Source organism: Doryrhamphus excisus, linkage group LG2, assembly GCF_037039965.1.
Source record: "Doryrhamphus excisus strain RoL-2023G ecotype Guam linkage group LG2, RoL_Dexc_Guam_v1.1, whole genome shotgun sequence".
Classification (NCBI taxonomy): Eukaryota; Metazoa; Chordata; class Actinopteri; order Syngnathiformes; family Syngnathidae; genus Doryrhamphus; species Doryrhamphus excisus.
In genome coordinates this window covers 24,862,659-24,883,652 of record NC_136358.1, presented here as the reverse complement: position 1 = coordinate 24,883,652, position 20,994 = coordinate 24,862,659, and the positions used below count along the sequence as shown (strand labels likewise).

The 20,994-nt window shown below is 41.2% G+C and overlaps 1 protein-coding gene across 1 annotated transcript; it reads left to right on the top strand.

Annotated features, from left to right (window-relative positions):
* Positions 1-7,115: 7,115 nt before the first annotated feature.
* Positions 7,116-20,650, top strand: bms1 (BMS1 ribosome biogenesis factor). Its single transcript, XM_058062569.2, has 23 exons — positions 7,116-7,435; positions 7,708-7,888; positions 7,993-8,183; positions 8,330-8,409; positions 8,562-8,750; positions 8,826-8,968; positions 10,040-10,161; positions 10,320-10,510; positions 10,585-10,727; positions 11,643-12,172; positions 12,310-12,411; positions 13,648-13,802; positions 13,911-13,992; positions 14,149-14,234; positions 15,190-15,375; positions 15,831-16,019; positions 16,128-16,308; positions 16,462-16,520; positions 17,120-17,242; positions 18,318-18,465; positions 18,559-18,734; positions 19,774-19,935; positions 20,178-20,650. Exons 2-23 carry the CDS (start codon positions 7,716-7,718, stop codon positions 20,403-20,405), a joined length of 3,639 nt encoding a protein of 1,212 aa, XP_057918552.2. The 5' UTR covers positions 7,116-7,435; positions 7,708-7,715; the 3' UTR covers positions 20,406-20,650.
* The last annotated feature ends 344 nt before the right edge of the window (positions 20,651-20,994 follow it).

Sequence of the window (20,994 nt, the reverse complement as noted above, 5' to 3'; positions counted from 1 at the left end):
TTGCGCGGGCCGCACTAACATTAAACTTTCATATCCAAAAAAAAAATAATAATAAAAAAAAAATAAAAAAACTTTCATATCAAGGCAGGGGCCTCAAACTAGTGTTCTGCGGGCCACATTTGGCCCGTGGGCCGCATGTTTGAGACCCCTGCCTTATATAATTATTATGACTATTATTACAATATTATTTTTTGGCTGATAATAGACCATATTCAACCATGATGATATTATTATATTATGAATGAATATATGAACACATATTATTTTTTAAATTTTTAATAAAAAATATTTTTATTTTTATTTAATATTATTGAAAGACCATGATAGAGCGAAATGACGAATACTTAAGCGTGAAATGATGAGGGACGGCTTGTCAATCAATCAGTCAAATGTGGTCATAATCAAGTGTGGACTTTTGAGGTTAGATATATATTTCAATAGGGATGGCTCTTTGAAGGAATGGTGTCATCTGTGAACGGGGGAGGGCGGATGGCTACTGTAAAGTCAACGCAGCTGCCCATTACAATGCTAATGTCCTCATCAGATTCAAAAGCCAGGGGCTGCTATATTAGGTGGACTTGGACGGTGTTTTTATACGCCATACAGAGCAGAACTAGTCTTCCTCTCGTTCCACCTGTTGTAGATAATCATCAAACGACCCTCAAGTTGAGTATTACTCTTTGCTCCAAAGTGCGGAACTTGAGCAAAGGGGGTGAAGTGTATGACAGTGTGGGCGGGTCTATGTGTGTCTGGGGCAGGAAGGATCCACCTCCTACCCCCGCACCCCCCCCCAGCCAGGCCCATTGTTCACTGATGATGTATGAGACAGCATCTCCCTTGGAGTACCACAGGAACACGACAGCAGAGCAACTACACTGTCCCGTAATAGAGACTGATGGGACGGCTCCCGCTCTCTTCACTTTGTCCGCTACTAAGATTGAGTTGGCATGGCACTCCAGGCATCGACAGGACCCCTAGGACGGCTCTGAGAGGGCCCTCGTAAAGGGGAGGCCCAACCTGACGGCGGCTCACGTCTGGCGGCCGCACTGGATCCCGACACTTCCTGACAGGGCGATAGATGGCTTCATGATGAACGAGAAGATAGACGGGCGAATGCATGGACAGAGACCATCTTCTGGTCTTTGTGGAGGAGAAGTCAAGATCCTTGGTCTCCCAGTTCCTGTCAGACATTCTTGAAATGACTGAGTTTGAGAGAGGCAGGAAGCCACCATCTTTCCCAAGGAACTGAATGTCAACAGCTCACAATTAACGCAGGGGTGTCCAAAGTGCGGCCTCAAGGCCGTTTTTGGTGCGCAGATATGACACTAATTTACCTTGTCACCTGTAATATTAGTCAGGTAGCCTAGCATATATTGACCTACACTGAATTATATGAAGGCTACACAGTGGCGGAGTGGTTAGCGTGCAGACCTCACAGCTAGGAGACCCGGGTTCAACTCCACCCTCGGCCGTCTCTGTGTGGAGTTTGCATGCGTGGGTTTTCTCCGGGTACTCCGGTTTCCTCCTACATTCCGCTAGGTTACTTAGCGACTCCAAATTGTCCAAAGGTATGAATGTGAGTGTGAATGGTTGTTTGTCTATACGTATGTGCCCTGTGATTGGCTGGCCACCAGTCCAGGGTGTACCCCGCCTCTTGCCCCAAGACAGCTGGGATAGGCTCCAGCATCCCTGCGACCCTCGTGAGGAAAGGCGGTAGAAAATGAATGAATTAATTATATGAAGGCTACACAGTGGATGAGTGGTTAGCGGGAGACCCGGGTTCAACTCCACCCTCGGCCGTCTCTGTGTGGAGTTTGCATGCGTGGGTTTTCTCCGGGTACTCCGGTTTCCTCCTACATTCCAAAAACATTCTAGGTTAATTAGCGACTCCAAATTGTCCAAAGGTATGAATGTGAGTGTGAATGGTTGTTTGTCTATATGTGCCCTGTGATTGGCTGGCCACCAATCCAGGGTGTATCCCGCCTCTTGCCCCAAGACAGCTGGGATAGGCTCCAGCATCCCTGCGACCCTCGTGAGGAAAGGCGGTAGAAAATGAATGAATAAATTATATGAAGGCTACACAGTGGCCGAGTGGTTAGCGCGCAGACCTCACAGCTAGGAGACCCGGGTTCAATTCCACCCTCGGCCATCTCTGTGTGGAGTTTGCATGTTCTCCCCGTGCATGCGTGGGTTTTCTCCGGGTACTCCGGTTTCCTCCCACATTCCAAAAACATGCTAGGTTAATTAGCGACTCCAAATTGTCCATAGGTATGAATGTGAGTGTGAATGGTTGTTTGTCTACGTATATATGCCCTGTGATTGGCTGGCCACCAGTCTAGGGTGTACCCTGCCTCTCACGGAGAAACCAAGGCAAAAATGTGTAAATTTATTATGTTAACCAAAAAACATGCTAACTAGGGTGAACGCTAACCAAGGTTCTTCTGCAGTCCCTTTTTAAAGTGCTTACTATGCAAGCTAGAGTACCTGCTGCATTCACACACAGTTATTCACATTTTCATCGATTTATTCTTTCTATTTTTTCTTCTTCCGCCTCATTTTCGGTCACTAACTACGCCCACGGTGGGTCCTCCTGTTCTTGAACGTTCAGAAGAACATAAGATTTGGCCACCTATCAAATCCATAGAGCACAAATGTAATTAATCCACGGCTGTGAAAGTCCACTTGGATGCGGTGCTCATGTAAGGCAACACTAATTAGTGAAATAGAATTAGCAACATTATCATCTTGACATCCGATATAAGCGCCACATTCGGTTTGACGAGCAAATGCTCAACATGTAAAACGATACATCACCTGTGAGATTGATGGGTCGTTTAATTACACAACATTAAATGCAATATCTTGTTCCTCTTTTATAATGTAAACCCATTTAATCAAAGAGACTCTGGGAAGAAGCCTGAAAGCAACCCAATCATCATTTTAATGAATGATGCATTTCTTCCTATTTATAACACAAAAAAGCCTAAGAAAAAGTGACCAAGACAATTATATCGGACACATTGTGCATGTTTGTGTGTCCAGAATGTGGACGCAACTTGCAATGAACAAATATTATATTGCTATGGTAAATATGTCAATACCAGAAATTCTGGAAAATGGGCGCAGTTGAATATAAGCCACACCCACTTACGACTGATGGAAATATGATTGAATTGAAGCAATAGCTCATAGGAAAACACCAATGTGGATCTCAAACACGCGGCCCGCGGGCCAAATGTGGCCCGCAGGACACTAGTTTGAGGCCCCGCCTTGATATGAAAGTTTGATGTCTCTCTCTTCATTCATTGTAAGGCTGATGATTCCCGAGCGTCAATTGTCCCAGGCAGAAATACTAAATAATACTTTTTCCATGTTGCCAATTACTTATTATTAAAATGGCAAATTACTTATTATTTTTGTATTATATAAAATGACTGATTTTTTTTCTTATTTTTTTTCGGCCCACGCAAGTTTGATATGGATGCTGTATGGTATCATGTACCCAGAAAAAATTATTACGTTTGATTAATGTTCATGTTAAAGGTTAAATAACTGTTAATAGTTATCCTCCCTATCCGTGTGGAAGTGGTAAGTTTTTGGTGATTTAAGTTTAAAGGAAATAACTTGAAGGCTACCGTTTAGGTCGCTAGCTCTCTAGTTTGCGAGTTAGCATGTGTCTCAAGACCCTGCAGTTGCGCAATATGTTGTAAATAAAAAGAGTATAAATGTGACTATAGTCGTGTTTTGTCATGTCTACAGGGCTCTAATAATGCTTTGTTCATTTTAATCTGAAAAAAATAATTTGTCTACCCACCAACTATATGTGGTTTCTTAAGTTTTTATTATTTGCTGTTTTATTATTATTATTATATTTATTTATTTATTACTGATTGATTGATTTTCTTTATTCTTGATTTGTTCATTTATTTTTCATCTTATTTTGTGCAGAAAAATATTTAATATTTGAGAACAGTGGAATGTTTTATCAGAGCTTTTATTGTAGAAAATCGAAACCAAAGTGAAGTTTTTTAAAATTTTTTGTTTTTAATAAATGTGTTTTTTTTTTTTTGGAAAACCTTGCCCAGACCCTAGCTCCAGTGGCCCCCAAGTAAATTGAGTTTGAGACCCCTGATTTAGTGCATATGACAACAAACACGACTTGTGTGTATCATGAGGGGAAGCACACATCCAAAACAAGGAAGTCAGAGGGATGTCTGACGGCCAGCTCATCGGTCACAGATGATGGGCAAAGGCCTTTGCAGCCTTCCTCTGTGGAAGTACAGCCTTTGAAATGTCACGCTGCTAAAAGTAGTTACTCACAAGATACTTGCAAATTCTCTGCCAGAGAAATGTAATACTTGATATTGAAACATTTCCACAACCTTTTGTAATATTTTCCAATTCCAAAGCATTCATCAACAATATTATGTACCATTTATTTGCTTTCTGTAGGTGTAATCATTGCCAGGACTGGCTACATGTTTTGATTGTACCAAAATACAACAACCAGGCTCAGTGAGGTGGAAATATTGGTGATAGTTTTGCTATGGTGTCATTCATCTCCTCATTGTGCTCTCTTACCTCATTCTATCTCTCAGAACATTGGGACATCTCCTCTAAATGACGGATCATTCCTCCACAAACACCATGACAGCGTAAGTGGACCAATTCATCAACTAACTTTATTTGTGTGCGCGTTGCGTGTCGCTCTCTGTAGCACTCTATGGATATACAGTAAGGTGGTACACATTATACACCTGAAATATTTCATTTAGCATGGTTGGATCTGAAGAGGGTTCTTAGTAGAGCTTCAAAATGCAAAAAAAAAGAAATAGTAATTGAAGTAAAAAAAGTTTAACAGGAAAACTAAAATTGAAATATTATTTTCAAAAAGGACGGTCATGAGTCGCTGTACCGTCGCTGTCAATCACCTCCAGGGCATGCTTGATGCTCCAGGGGGTCTGGAACTAATGTCCAAATGTTCTCAACCGGATGTGGATCAGGGGATCATGCAGGATGGTCCAAAACAGGGGTCTCAAACTCAATTTACTTGGGGGCCACTGGAGCTAGGGTCTGGGTGAGACTGGGCTGTATCAGGTCCCGCCCCCCCCCAAAAAAATGCATTTATTAAAAATAGAAAAATATACAAACTTTTTCGGTGCTTTGGGCCCGATTTTCTCCAATATCTTAATTTTTATTTTTCTGCACAAAATAAGATGAAAAATAAACAAACAAATCAAGAATAAAGAAAATCAATCAATCAGTAATAAATAAATAAATATAATAATAATAATAATAATAAAACGGCAAATAATAAAAACTTAAGAAACCACATATAGTTGGTGGGTAGACAAATTATTTTTTTCAGATTAAAATGAACAAAGCATTATTAGAGCCCTGTAGACATGACAAAACACGACTATAGTCACATTTATACTCTTTTTATTTACAACATATTGCGCAACTGCAGGGTCTTGAGACACATGCTAACTCGCAAACTAGAGAGCTAGCGACCTAAGCGGTAACCTCCAAGTTATTTCCTTTAAACTTAAAAAGCCCCAAACTTACCACTTCCACACGGATAGGGAGGATAACTATTAACAGTTATTTAACCTTTAACATGAACATTAATCAAACGTAATAATTTTTTCTGGGTACATGATACCATACAGCATCCATATCAAACTTGCGCGGGCCGCACTAACATTAAACTTTCATATCAAAGCGGGGGCCTCAAACTAGTGTCCTGCGGGCCACATTTGGCCCACGGGCCGCATGTTTGAGACCCCTTGTCCAAAAGATTGAGCTTATTCTTCTGGAAGCTTCTCTTCTTGTGAACGGCAGCGTTGTCCTGTTGAAAAGGCCGGTCATTACCAACCACACAGACGAGGGCCTTCAGTCATGAGCGATGCCCCCTGCAACATCCTAACATAGCTAGCTGCCGTTTACGGTTTTGTGGCTTGCACACACACTTTAAGTAAGTAAATAAAATGCCATATTTTCAATATAATTAAGAAACTTCCAACAAGGCAAACGACTGCAACGTTAACAATTAAACATTCCAATAACAAAGAAGTCAATCAGTCATCCAACCCTACAGCCAACATGTTGATGTGGATGTTTTGATGCATGTGTAGGCCAGATATGCTTCAAACAAGGAGGCTGTTCTCTTCTCAATGATTGAACAATGCATAAACGTACATAAAGCAATGCTTGGATAGGAACTCTTGACTTCAAACGCAAAGTCATCAGTAAGCAGTTATTTTGTTCAACATCCACATGAGGCTAAGATAATTAGGATTATTAGGGGTGAGGTGCAAATGCTTCCTTGAACAAACACTCACTTTCAGCCAGGAAGCTCAAAGGTTCTGAAGCACGGTTGCATTTAACGGACCCTTGATAAAAAATAAACAAATAAATAAAACATGCTAATGGAAGAAAATGGTTGTGCATGGTAATAGAAAAAGAAGACGTTTATGGTGGATGGTAGGAACCAATGAACTTGGAACAATAAAATGTACCAGAATGTACTATACTTTAACTTTATTGTTATTATTATTGTTATTGAAAATTCTATGAGTGTATTATGATTTTTTTTAAGTACAGGCTTAGAGTTTAAGTACAAGTATTAGTAAGTAAGTTGTTACACTGCAACAATTTTATGTCCTAGGGTTACAAAATATGAAGGGAGAACAATAGCGTCATAAATAAAGTCGAAATATGAATGTGTGTTTTTCAAAGTTTTTTATATGATTAATCAATGTTGCTGCACCATCCTGTATCACTATTTTGACTGATTACAGTATTTAATTCCGACCAACTACAATGCAGCTGCAACGTGATGAATACTGTACTGTGGTTAGCTGCCGCCATCTAGTGGTGAATAGAGTCCATAATCATCATAATTATGTGTACAAAAATAGATGTGTGGATGTAAACCTCACATTGTACTCTCATATAAACAAACATTGAGCTGTGTGTTACACTCTCATCTAAACAAACATTGAGATGTGCGCTACACCCTCATATAAACATACACTCAACTGTCCTTGCACGGATAGGAATTAATATGCGGATCAGTGTATCAGCTCGGACTATTTACACTGTTACGCATTTCACTTCCGGGCGGAAGTTCGCAGAGAACATGTGGACAATCGCAGGGATACGGTTAACAGTAGTGTGTGATTGTTTTTGTAGATGCAATTAGGACTTTATTACACTTTTGTCATTTTAAACAGATAACTGCTGTGTACATTTATATGTAATATATTTACATTTGCTATTTTTTTTGCAACAGACAAACAAAGTTGTATTTAACTACAACGACGTTTGCATCTTTTCTTCCCAATGGTTCCACGTCTTGACTTTTAACACAACAAGGGAATAAATCTACACCTTGCCAGTCCCTCGTTCCTAATTTTGTGGACATTATCAGGTGAGTTTTGGGCTTAAGGAAACAAATAGAATTGAATATTTTTAAATCCTCGATCTGGTGGATTGACGTGTATATTGGTTTAGTTACGGGGTCGAAGTGATATTTAATTTTACAGTGCAGAACAAGTACAAAACGTATGCACTTAGACTTTGGGAGCTCAAAATGGTTTATCATTAGACAAAACAGCCATTTCGTCTGGGAGTTTGCTGTTTGATTTGACCATATAAATGTAAATACAGTTTTTTCTATTTCTGTTTCCAATTGTGTTGCAGTCGGCCAAATGGACGGGAAGGTCCATGAACAAAGGAAACATCAGTCCAAACACAGTGGTCCAAAGGCAGAAAGGAAGAAACTGAGGAAGCATGGAGACCCAGTCGAGAACGATGAAAGAAAACGTAACCCCAAAGCCTTTTCGGTACAGTCCGCTGTACGCATGGCCAAGACGTTCCACAGGTCTGTGTCGAAGTTTTCTCTCAACATCAATAATGTGATAATGAAATGTTATCTCTTTTTTTGCATATACAGTAATATACTCAGTGTAAAATATCTGTCTATAGGAGCCAGGATATAAAGACCAAAAAACACCACATCCCACTTGTTGACCGGACCCCCCTGGAGCCGCCTCCTGTGGTGATTGTAGTCGTTGGCCCTCCTAAAGTGGGGAAAAGCACCCTAATACGTTGCCTGATCAAAAACTTCACTCGGCAGAAGCTCGGGGACATACGTGGCCCTGTGACTATTGTCTCTGGTGGGTATGACATGTCACAGTATCTCGTAGTCTTTCTTTTGTTCTTTTAATGGAACTGAAAGGTTTAATGTTGGCGCTGTTTCTGCATTCCAGCACCATTTTTACATTGTCATCTGCTGTTGACTCTTGGTATCTTCGATTTACAGGCAAGAAACGGCGTCTCACTTTCATGGAGTGCAACAATGATATAAATACGATGATCGACCTTGCAAAAGTTGCTGACTTGGTAGGTCTGAAAATGGCTAGAAAAAGACAATCCCAAACAGTTTTTTCCACTTGGATCGGTCATAATTGAATTATCTGTTCCAGTCAGTGCTGCTATCAGTCCTGCTAGGAAGCTCAATAAGTCAAATGAAACAAGTATCTGTCATATTTCAGGTTCTTATGTTGATTGATGCCAGCTTTGGCTTTGAAATGGAGACATTTGAGTTCCTGAACATCTGCCAAGTGCATGGCTTTCCTCGTATCATGGGTGTACTGACTCACCTGGATTCCTTCAAGAATAACAAGGCACTTCGTAAGACCAAGAAAAACCTCAAACATCGTTTCTGGACGGAGGTCTACCAGGTAAATACTTTAATAAACAGTCATACATCAACACACTGATGTAATACTAACCTGCTTATTGTATGAACCCTGCAGGGCGCCAAGCTCTTTTATTTATCTGGCATGGTGTATGGCGAGTACCAAACACAGGAAGTGAAGAATCTTGGTCGCTTCATCTCTGTCATGAAGTTTCGTCCTTTGGTATGGCAGACATCACATCCTTATGTGCTTGTTGACCGGTAAGCCCACTTCCCCTTCTGGAACACGTGGAATATTGGACTATTGTGTTTTATTTGCTTAGAAAAACCCTGCAGTAGCGATGATCAATGCTCATGTGGGAATTGATACGTGTCACTTCAATATGTCAATATGTCAGGATATTCTAATGGTTTAAAGTTTATTTAATATGCAAGTCAGATATATGGAAAAACATAGCTGAGTCATGAGTCATATATATATATATATTTTATAAATATAAACGATTTTCCAGCATCATAAAAGTTGACATTTGTAAGTTTACTACTGAAAACCTATTTTTTGCATCTTTGTCACTTAAATGTTTCAGATCATCAAACAAATGTAAATATTAGTCAACGACAACCCGACTGAATACAAAATGCAGTTTTTTAAATGTACCGTAACTTTATTATCGAGGAAGAAAAAAAATCCAAAGCTCCCATGTCCCTGTGTGAAAGGTGATGCCCCCCCCCCCCCACCCAAAAAGCCACTCTTAGCAGCAACAACTGCAATCAAGCGTCTATTACGAGCTCTACACTGACTATGAGGTACAATAGAAGGGGTGTTGTTACCCAGTACAGCTCAGTGACCATGTCATAATGATACCAAAATAATACCCAATGGTTAATCATTTCTATATATATATATATATATATAAATAGATATTGTAAGTGTATTGTATTGTAAGTGTATATGTGAGAAAGAATAATGGAACATAGTATGCATGTCTGAAATAAATTAAGAAAAAGAAAAAACAAAGAAAAATAAAACAAAAAAAATATGTAAAATACATTATATATATATAGGTACGTGACAAAAAAATAAAAAATATTAATTAAAAAAACTTACAATTATATTAGGAAAGCAGGAAGTGAACAAATGTAACAGTTACTGATTGTAAAAGTACCAGATGGAGGGGTAGGATTTAATCAGCTTTGCTTCTTCCTACTCCTTTTGGACATGTGGAACTGTGAACTGATTATGGGATGCACTCAATTGTAATCTGATGCATGTTCAAATGAAATAAAAGCATCACCATTTCTGAAATATTCTTTGTTCCTGCCTCCACACAGAATGGAGGACTTGACTGACCCTGAAAAGATCCGAACTGACCAGAAGTGTGATCGGACTGTGTCGCTCTATGGCTACCTGCGAGGCACATATTTGAAGAACAAAAGCCAGGTCCATATTCCAGGTAGATATGTAGTGTTTAATGTGTATACAGTTCCTACCTTATTGTTACGATATTGCATTATAGAACCTGGGGGCAGCTCAGCCCACCCTCCAAATTAGTACTGTTGGAATCTGTCATGAAGTAAAGAGAACACAGGGAATATTCCCTCCCCCTCCCAGGTGTTGGCGACTTCCAGGTTGCCGATGTGAACTTTCTCCCAGACCCATGCCCGCTTCCAGATGCTCAGAAGAAGCGAGCACTAAACGAGAAGGAGCGACTGCTCTATGCACCCATGGCCGGAGTTGGCGGGGTGGTGTACGACAAAGATGCTGTGTACATTGACTTTCCTGCAAGCCATGTCAATCAGCAGGTGAAGGAGATTTGTACAATGGTCCTGCAGTTTTTTTGGGGAGCAATTATATCTGAAACTTTAGTGTGACACAGGAGGAGTTGAGGCCCACGACAGAGCTGGTCCAGTCGCTCATTGACACGCACTCCACTCTGGATGCCAAGATGGCCGCCAGCAGAGTGACTCTCTTCAGCGGCTCTGCCGGCTTGGACCCCACAGAGATCAGCTCACAGAGCAGGTGAGACACGGATATAGCGTGTTCTACTCCAGACGACCCTGGTTTTAGCTGAAACCAGATGAACTCCTCATTTAAAAAAAAAAAGACCTGGTGAATGAAAGTAGAGCAGGGGTTTCAAACTCAATTTACCTGGGGGCCACTGGAGCTAGGGTCTGGGCAAGGCTGGGCCGCATCAGGTTTTCAAAAAAAAAACAAAAAAAAACTGCATTTATCAAAAACAGAAAAATATACAAACTTTTTCAGTGTTTTGGTTCCGATTTTCTACAATAAAAGCTCTGATAAAACATTCCACTGTTCTCAAATATCTTAATTTTTATTTTTCTACACAAAATAAGATGAAAAATAAATAAACAAATCAACAATAAAGAAAATCAATCAGTAATAAATAAATATAATAATAATAATAATAAAACGGCAAATAATAAAAACTTAAGAAACCACATATAGTTGGTGGATAGACAAATTATTTTTTTCAGATTAAAATGAACAAAGCATTATTAGAGCCCTGTAGACATGACAAAACACGACTATAGTCACATTTATACTCTTTTTATTTACAACATATTGCGCAACTGCAGGGTCTTGAGACACATGCTAACTCGCAAACTACAGCGCTAGCGACCTAAACGGTAGCCTTCAAGTTATTTCCTTTAAACTTAAATAGCCAAAAACTTACCACTTCCACACGGATAGGGAGGATAACTATTAACAGTTATTTAACCTTTAACATGAACATTAATCAAACGTAATAATTTTTTCTGGGTACATGATACCATACAGCATCATTATCAAACTTGCGCGGGCCGCGCTGACATTAAACTTTCATATCAAGGCGGGGGCCTCAAACTAGTGTCCTGCGGGCCACATTTGGCACATATTTTGCACTTTGTGACATTTTGCAAAAATATCTATCAGGGAAAACGTGGGCCCTCTGGAGGAGCGTACGTGGGATGATGCGAGCCAGAGACAGAGGAGGAAGGTGATCTTCAGTGGCGAGGACGAGGCTGAAGACAAAGGTGACGTCGGTGCCTCCAGCGGTGAGGACGACGGCAGTAATGACGAAAGTGACCTCGAGGACCAGGATGAAGATGATTTAGACGAACACCTCTCCGGTTTTATCCGTGAGGCCAGAGACAAATGTGCCACAAGTGAAAAAGGCGTCGCACCTTTGAAGAAACAGAAGCTGCAGGAGACGAAAGAAACGGCGGTGGAGTTGCCCGTTTTCGCTGACAGTGAAGATGACTTGGAGATGAGCGGGGAAGAGGACGAAGACGAGGATGCTGAGAGAGTAGGAGACTCGGGACATTGCTCCAGCGAGGATGAAGGAGACAGTAGTGATGACGAGAAGGAAGATGATGATCAGGAATTGTCACAGGATGAGGATGCATCTCAATCTAGCGGGAAAAATACAGCGAGTGAAAGTGATACGGAGGAAGAGGAGCTGGGTAAATATACATTTTCCTGTATTTTTATATACTTCATACTCTAATGTTTTCTATTATTCCATGTCCAGTGCTTCACTCACAGCATGCTAACCACTCCATGTAGTATCTCCAACGGGCTGGTTTTCCTTTGTCCACAGGGGCTCTCCGCTGGAAAGAGGGTCTGCAGCGAAAGGCATCGGAAGCTTTTCTACGACACCAAGAATCTGCGCCCAATCTGCGGAAACTGGTTTATGGTTCAGGTATCTTCTGATGCTTTTTGACAGGCTTCCGACTGCATCCCATTGCTTACTCGGCTCCAGATTTCAATGTTAACCAATCCATCATCCACACTGTTTTCACTATGTCTACAAAGACAACAATAGATTTTCAGGGCTCGACAATAACGATTTACCGATGGCTCGGGGCAAGTTAAAACAAAATTCGGGCAAGTAAATCCAATCATTGATATTCCCGTAGGGCAACTTTGCACTTTGGAATGCCATACTGCAAAGCGGTTCTTGTTGGGTGTTGGTAAAACACGGACTGTGTAATTCCGGTGGTAATTTTCAAACCAATCCTTGCAAATCTTGAAATGGACCAATCATGATTGTTTATTTAGACCGCGGTCCGCAGTCCACAGTCCGCGTTTTACCCACACTCGTTCTTGTTTGCAGCGATCATTTGACTAGGAAAACATCTATCATGGCATCCCTGACAACATGGTCTAATTCTTCAACAACTTCTGAAGGAAAACACCAAAAAAGTGATGAACCAGCACCTCCTAAACAAGTATTTTATTAGCAAATCAGCAAATCAAATGATGGCACAGGTGACTGAATCACATTGCTGTGACAATTTGAAGTAATCACAATGAAACACCACCGATTAGTGCTGATTTTGCACAAGCTACAAAATCTAGCGCTTCCATTTCTCTGTGTATTTTTCTCACTTTTGCTTCACAAATTATTGTTTGACTATTGAGCATTTTTTTCTGGATTAAAAACACTTTACTAGTACACAAATGTGTCTATTCAATAATGTTTCATTGTGGTGCACAAATTATAAATATCACTGCTTACTACGACTACGATGTGTAAGGTAATATGGCATGCCATGTTAACATACATCACAATTTTTCAGACATTCCTCCAAATTAAATGCGTCATTACTATTTGATGAATTATCTATGTAGGAAAACAACCTCAAGAAATGATAATCATTTAATCTTTATTTGAGATTCTCATGTGATGCCACAAAAATTCATTCATTCATTTTGTGAGGTCTGCGCGCTAACCACTCGCCCGCCGTGCAACTTGGCATAGTAGATGGTGTCGTTTTTTTGTAAGATTCATTTACCCCCTGAAAGAAATGGCATGATGTATTTCCTTGAAAGTATCACTAATAATACTGTACTTTAAATACTTCATCTAAAATTACATTTGGTACACTTGTTGAGATTTTTCTCTTTTTGCTTTAATATTGGTATTTGTTTGTAGTTGTCGAGAAGAAAGACGACGAGGACGATGATGAGGAAGAGATGGGAGGGCTTTTCCGAGTCAGCCACCCTCAGAAGAGCAAAAAATTTCAAGCAAACGCATTGGATTGTTCCCGTTTCAAACCAAATGCCTCACACAACTGGGATCTGAAGGAGGTAGTGTGTTTATTCCACCTGTATGAACTTTACTCCCATTACCTTTTGGAGATGAAAATCAAAGCCACAATGTGTTGGAACCACTATCCCCCCCCCCCTCCCTTTCAGATGCTCGACTCCATTAGGGACTGCTTTGTGACTGGGAAGTGGGATGGGGACCAAGATGCCGCCACACTGCTGAAGGAGGACGGTAAAGACGCAAAACAAAATATAGTTTGAACAAATTGCATGAAATTGTTTTCATTTGGATTTTGGAGTCAATTATAACTGCTGAGGACTTCATGAAAAGTACACTTTTATTTGTGATGGCTCATTTGATTCACCATTAGGGTTTTTTTTCCTGTAGATGAGATGTGCGGAGACTTTGAAGATCTGGAAACAGGCCAAGTCCACAGCGGCAAAACTGGCCAACAGGATGAAGACAAAGACGAGGTAATTAGAATTCTTAGTTTCTGTAATGTCTGCCTTGGAAGAGCAACACACTGGTATTAAATGAAAGTCTTGTCTTTGTTAAGATATCATCATTTCGGAATCAGAATCACCTTTATTGTCATTGTATTGCATGCAACGAACTTTGGGTGCAACTCCACGGTGCATTTTGTAGAAAAAAAAATAGGGAAAAGAATAAAAATAAAACAGGGGCGGCACGGTGGTCGAGTGGTTAGCGCACAGACCTCACAGCTAGGAGACCAGGGTTCAATTCCACCCTCGGCCATCTCTGTGTGGAGTTTGCATGTTCTCCCCGTGCATGCGTGGGTTTTCTCCGGGTTTTCTCCCACATTCCAAAAACATGCTGGGTTAATTGGCCACTCCAAATTGTCCATAGGTATGAATGTGAGTGTGAATGGTTGTTTGTCTATATGTGCCCTGTGATTGGCTGGCCACCAATCCAGGGTGTACCCCGTCTCTCGCCCGAAGACAGCTGGGATAGGCTCCAGCACCCCCACGACCCTTGTGAGGAAAAAGCAGTAGAAAATGAATGAATGAATAAATAAAATGGGGGCGGCACGGCGGTCTAGTGCTTAGGGCGCAGACCTCACAGCGAGGAGACCAGGGTTCAATTCCACCCTCGGCCATCTCTGTGTGGAGTTTGCATGTTCTCCATGCGTGGGTTTTCTCCGGGTACTCCGGTTTCCTCCCACATTCCAAAAACATGCTAGGTTAATTGGCGACTCCAAATTGTCCATAGAATGTGAATGGTTGTTTGTCTATATGTGCCCTGTGATTGGCTGGCCACCAGTCCAGGGTGTACCTCGCCTCTCGCCCGAAGACAGCTGGGATGAAATGAAATGAATGAATGAATAAAAATAAAACAAGGAACAACTTTTGCAACTAACCCCATACTTTTTGTTCTCCCATTTGACTTGCTTGTTCTTCTGACCAACAGAATAATGACAGTGAGGATGATGACGACGCTGAAGAGACCCTGATGAAAGTGGATGATGAAGAAGTCCAGAAAAATAAGCGTTTGGAGAAAAAACGGAGGCTGAAAGAAAGATTCGACACAGAGTATGACGATGCAGACGCCACATACTTTGATGATTTGAAGGAGGAGTTGCAGAAGCAGGCAGAGGTAATGCACTACGTATAGTGTATATAGTAGTCATATACGTAGTATATATATGTATATTAGGGTGCATCAAATTTGAATGGGAAATTTTAAAATCATAATATCAATTTTGCTGGCATTCCATTTTTTTCTAATGAACATAAAAATGTCTTTTGCAAAGTTTTGAGGAAATCCTTTGAGATTTAGGGGTGCCACAAAATTCAATAATTGTGTTTTTTGATGCACCCTAATGAATATGCAGTCATTCTCCTGGCATTTTAATCATGTATAATGTATATGATACAATTGGTGGGCAGTAATTAATAAAAAATTGGTAACTCAAGCCTTCTGATTTTTGGAGAAATGAAATGAAAAATGAAAAGGCAAAAATGTGCAAATTTACTGCCACACTAAACTGGCCAGCCAATGGAGCCTAACTTCATTCACCTTCCTGCACCTTCTTTTTCTGTCTTCCAAAGCTGAACCGCGCAGAGTTCATGGATGTCGACGACGAGACAAGAGTCCAGTACGAAGGTTTCCGTCCAGGAATGTACCTCAGATTAGAGATCGCGTCTCTTCCCTGTGAGTTTGTCACCAACTTTGATCCACACTACCCCATCATCCTCGGCGGCTTGGGTTCCAATGAAGGGAGTGTTGGATACCTGCAGGTATGTTCTGGTTAAGAATCTTCTCTTACCGGTACCGGTGTTTGGATCTTCTACTTAAATGTTGTGTTTTTTTTTGTTTGTTTGCGTATGCGTGCGTGCACGTGTCAGATGAGGCTGAAAAAACACCGCTGGTATGATCGTATCTTGAAAACCAGGGACCCGCTTATTCTGTCCCTCGGGTGGCGCCGCTTTCAGACCATTCCCCTTTACCACATTGAGGACCACAACGGACGACACCGCCTGCTGAAATATACGCCGCAGCACATGCACTGCGGTGCCTCCATCTGGGGTAGGTTAGAACACATTACATCATACATTTAAAATGGCTCATGGTATCATTTCATGGCTCTAATAGTGTGGAAAAGCATATTTAGAAGGTGGTAAATTTATTTTCTATGAAAATATTATTCAGCGGTATTTCCCATCTTGTCTCTTTCTGAAGGTCCCATCACGCCACAGGGAACAGGTTTCCTGGCGTTGCAATCCGTAGCCGGGGTTAAGGTAAGCATTCTTCCCTCTTCTTCCCTCCGTCTGTATGCTCAACTCTTGGGAGCAGCCTTTTATTGGGGCCAGTCTAAGGCACACCTGTGCAATAATCATATTGCCCCACCAGTTATGGGTGCTTTATTTTATTATGTTTTTTCATTCTGTTTCGGTGAGAATAAAGCTACCATTATGGACTCATCATATTTTTGTAAGGGCATTTATGGTCAGTAAAGTCAAATACTTTACTTATCGATTTTGTGTCAGATACTGTACTTATATTTGAGCTATAATCTTATCATCTGATGAGTGTATTCCAACTTGTACATGGAGCTGTACATACACATTGCAATGAACAGTTCCATTGTCTGCTTACCGAGCCCAGCCTTTTTTTGGGGGGGGGTAAATGAGGGGCTGAGGCCAGTAAAGGCATCTGGTGTAAAAGCTAAGCCAAAAGCACTCATGTGATCCACGGTGGGAAAGTCGATAAAGGTAAAAAAAAATATATACACTTGACACCGGGTATTATTTTGTTTTTCACCACAAAACTCTTGGAATGACTTCCAGGATGGTCAAATGTGTTGACCAGAACATACAATATTTTCTCCACTCTGCAGGCTAATTTCCGTATCGCAGCCACAGGAGTGGTCCTTGACCTGGATAAGTCAATGACTGTAGTGAAGAAGCTCAAACTCATTGGTTATCCATACAAGATCTTCAAGAACACCTGTTTCATTAAGGTATGGGCTTCTCAACCATTCCATCCTGTAGCTAAGAACCTCTCATGAAGGCCTTCTTCATCCACCCATCTTCATCACACTCGCCAACACATAGTAGTACGGTAAACGGTAGTCTTTTCCCCAAATGAGCAGTGCACTTTCCTTCATGAGTCACTTGCATGGTCAAAGAAAGTGAAAGTGAAAGTACCTCGCCGTCATAAGGTGTCCAAATAATTGTTTTTTTTAGAATTTCAGCTGTTACTACTAATAATAATAATTATAATATTAATTATAAAATAATAATAATAATAATCGCTAAATAACTTTTTCCCTAATCTACTTTTCCCATAAAATACAAATGTATTATTCTTTTGTTTGTTTCTCATAATATTCAGATAGATTTTTTGAAATATGCCCTGTGATTGGCTGGCCACCAGTCCAGGGTGTACCCCGCCTCTCGCCCAAAGACAGCTGGGATAGGCTCCAGCACCCCCCGCGACCCTCGTGAGGATAAGCGGTAGAAAATGAATGAATTAATTTTTAAAAATAAGGTCTTATTATTTTTAATTTTTAATTTTTTTAATTTAATTACAATTTTTTAGTTTATTTTCATTTTTTAAAAAAATCTGATTAGAAAACATTTTTTTTGCACTTCTGCTCTTGCTTTTATTTAAGTGGATGAATTCATTCATTCATTCATTTTCTACCGCTTTTTCCTCACAAGGGTCGCGGGGGGTGCTGGAGCCTATCCCAGCTGTCGTGGGGCGAGAGGCGGGGTACACCCTGGACTGGTGGCCAGCCAATCACAGGGCACATATAGACAAACAACCATTCACACTCACATTCATACCTATGGACAATTTGGAGTCGCCAATTAACCTAGCATGTTTTTGGAATGTGGGAGGAAACCGGAGTACCCGGAGAAAACCCACGCATGCACGGGGAGAACATGCAAACTCCACACAAAGATGGCCGAGGGTGGAATTGAACCCTGTGAGGTCTGCGCGCTAACCACTAGAGCGCCGTGCCGCCCAAGGTCTTTTTTTCCTTCATATAAAATAAAAATGATGTACTAGCACTTTTCCCTCCCCCACAGGGCATGTTCAACACCGTGCTGGAGGTGGCTAAATTTGAAGGTGCATCTGTACGAACAGTGTCAGGGGTCAGAGGTCAAATCAAGAAAGCACTGTCAACACCAGCAGGGTCTTACAGAGCCACGTTTGAGGACCGGCTGCTTATGAGTGGTGAGTTTTGCTTTCCTGCTGATGTGTTTGGACGCGGCCACGTCCTGGGCTTTTGTTGTGGACTCAAGTCACAAGTGATTTGTATTTTTGCAGATATTGTGTTCCTGCGCTCCTGGTATCCCGTGTCTGTCCCACAGCTCTACAACCCTGTCACATCGCTGTTGCTGGCCGTGGGTCACAAGGACAGCTGGACGGGCATGAGGACGCTGGGGCAGCTCAAACACGACCTGGGAGTCCGGAACAAACCCAAGACTGACTCTCTGTACAAGGTAGACTCCACTTGCTGGACGGGTGGGGGGGTAAAATGGGGTAGAATTCTCATTCTGATGACCTGTTGGATTATCTTTCAGCAAGATTCTGTTTACATTTTGACTTTATTCCCATAACTTTAGAAATCTCATTTTCCAAAAAAAACTTTTTTTGTTTTGTGTATTCCTAATAATATTGTGAATTAGATTTTTTTTAGTTTATTTTCATTTAAAAAAATTCTGGTTAGAAAACATTTTTTTTGCACTTCTGCTCTTGCTTTTATTTAAGTGGATGAATTCATTCATTCATTCATTTTCTACCGCTTTTTCCTCACGAGGGTCGCGGGGGGTGCTGGAGCCTATCCCAGCTGTCTTCGGGCGAGAGGCGGGGTACACCCTGGACTGGTGGCCAGCCAATCACAAGGCACATATAGACAAACAACCATTCACACTCACATTCATACCTATGGACAATTTGGAGTGGCCAATTAACCTAGCATGTTTTTGGAATGTGGGAGGAAACCGGAGTACCCGGAGAAAACCCACGCATGCACGGGGGGAACATGCAAACTCCACACAGAGATGGCCGAGGGTGGAATTGAACCCTGGTCTCCTAGCTGTGAGGTCTGCGTGCTAACCACTCGACCGCCTATGAATTATTTAATTTAATTTTCAAACACTTTTTCTTGATAATTTTGACCTCATTCTTTTTTGTACAATAATTTGTGAGATCAAATATGTGTGACACCCACGTGGAAGCCCCCGCCTTTACCTGCAAGCGGCTTTTTGTAAGCTAACCATGCATACATCCCCTAAAGAAACATACATAAGTCAAAATATGGCTTGAAGCCTTACAGTCCTGTGTGAAGGTCAAAGTCACATCATCACCTGTACCAGGTTCAAAGTTATGTAAGCTGTGGAAACTATTTGTCCTTATGGCCGGACCCCCCCAAACGCTAACCGTGGATGTTGGATTTAATGCCTCGGCTTCAGTGCACGGTTGTTTCTTACCACGTCACAGACTGAGAAGTAACTCGAATCTCTTTCCATCTTTCTTCAGCCTGTGGTCAGGAGGAGACAGCAATTCAATCCCCTCCGCATCCCCAAAGAGCTCCAGAAGTCGCTGCCTTTCAAGAGCAAACCCAAACAGAAGGGACACAAAGGCAAAATGCCCAGAGACCTCCAAAGGCCCAGCGTGGTCAGAGAACCTCATGAGCGGAAGGTGAGTCCAGCCAAGTCATTTTTCTCCCCCCATCATCCATCCATTTTCTATACCGCTTATCCTCACGAGGGTCATATTATGACTTTTTCTAATTAAATTGCAACTTTTTCTCAATGTTTTTTTACTTTATTTTTGCAAAATGACTACTGATCTAGTGCTGCGCGCCAATAGAAAAGCAGCCACATGCCGCAAATGGTCTCTAGACCCCCCCTGTTCCAACCTCTTTCACCATTGTGCTTTAGGTGGCGGCCCTTCTGCACGCGCTGAGCACAGTTCACTACCATAAGGCCAAGAAAGCACGCACAGCTCACCGCGCCAAACACGCACAGTTCCTGCAGCACAAGGACAAGGAAGAGGACGCCAAGCTAAAGAGGCAAAAAGAAGCTCGTAAGAAACTGTACCGTGTCATGGGCCAGATGGACCAGAAGAAGCAAAGGTCTAGTCTGAAGGGGGCGTCGCAGGAGGACTAGCCCGCCAACTCTTCACTCCTCTTCAGTTCTTGGCGAGGACAGACTACCAGAATGCCGTCGTTTGTTATGATTATGTTATTGTGCCTATTCAACTATTTGGACACCCCTGCAGTGGATTTTCCCGATTTTCACGCTTCAACTTGCTGTGGATTTTTAAATGAAATAAATAATTTGAGGAATATTTTGTTTTTCTACCTTCACTTTTCTATTACTGGCTGTAATTCAAATCAAATCAACTTTATTTGTATAGCACTTTTCCTGCAAGGAAATGCAACACAAAGTGCTTTACAGAATTAAAACAATTTCCACAATTAAAAGGAAAACAATGAAGCAAAAAGAAAGCCCCTCCTTCCCACCTTCCATACTAGGCCCACACACGCACACACACACACAAGCACACAATCACACACATTATTAGAATGTTTTTTGTCAGTTTAGACAGTCAAAAAAAGAAAAAAATCAGTCATTTTATATAATACAAAAATAATAAGTAATTTGCCATTTTAATAATAAGTAATTGGCAAAATGGAAAAAGTATTATTTAGTATTTCTGTCTTGGGCAATTTACGCTCGGGTATCAGCATTACAA

Excerpts from the sequence above, each read along its gene's own strand:
- bms1 (XM_058062569.2), top strand. The coding sequence starts at position 7,716 with ATGGACGGGAAGGTCCATGAACAAAGGAAACATCAGTCCAAACACAGT. Across the intron at positions 16,309-16,461 it reads CTGCGGTGCCTCCATCTGGG|GTCCCATCACGCCACAGGGA; the intron begins GTAGGTTAGAAC and ends CTCTTTCTGAAG. Across the intron at positions 19,936-20,177 it reads GAGAACCTCATGAGCGGAAG|GTGGCGGCCCTTCTGCACGC; the intron begins GTGAGTCCAGCC and ends ATTGTGCTTTAG.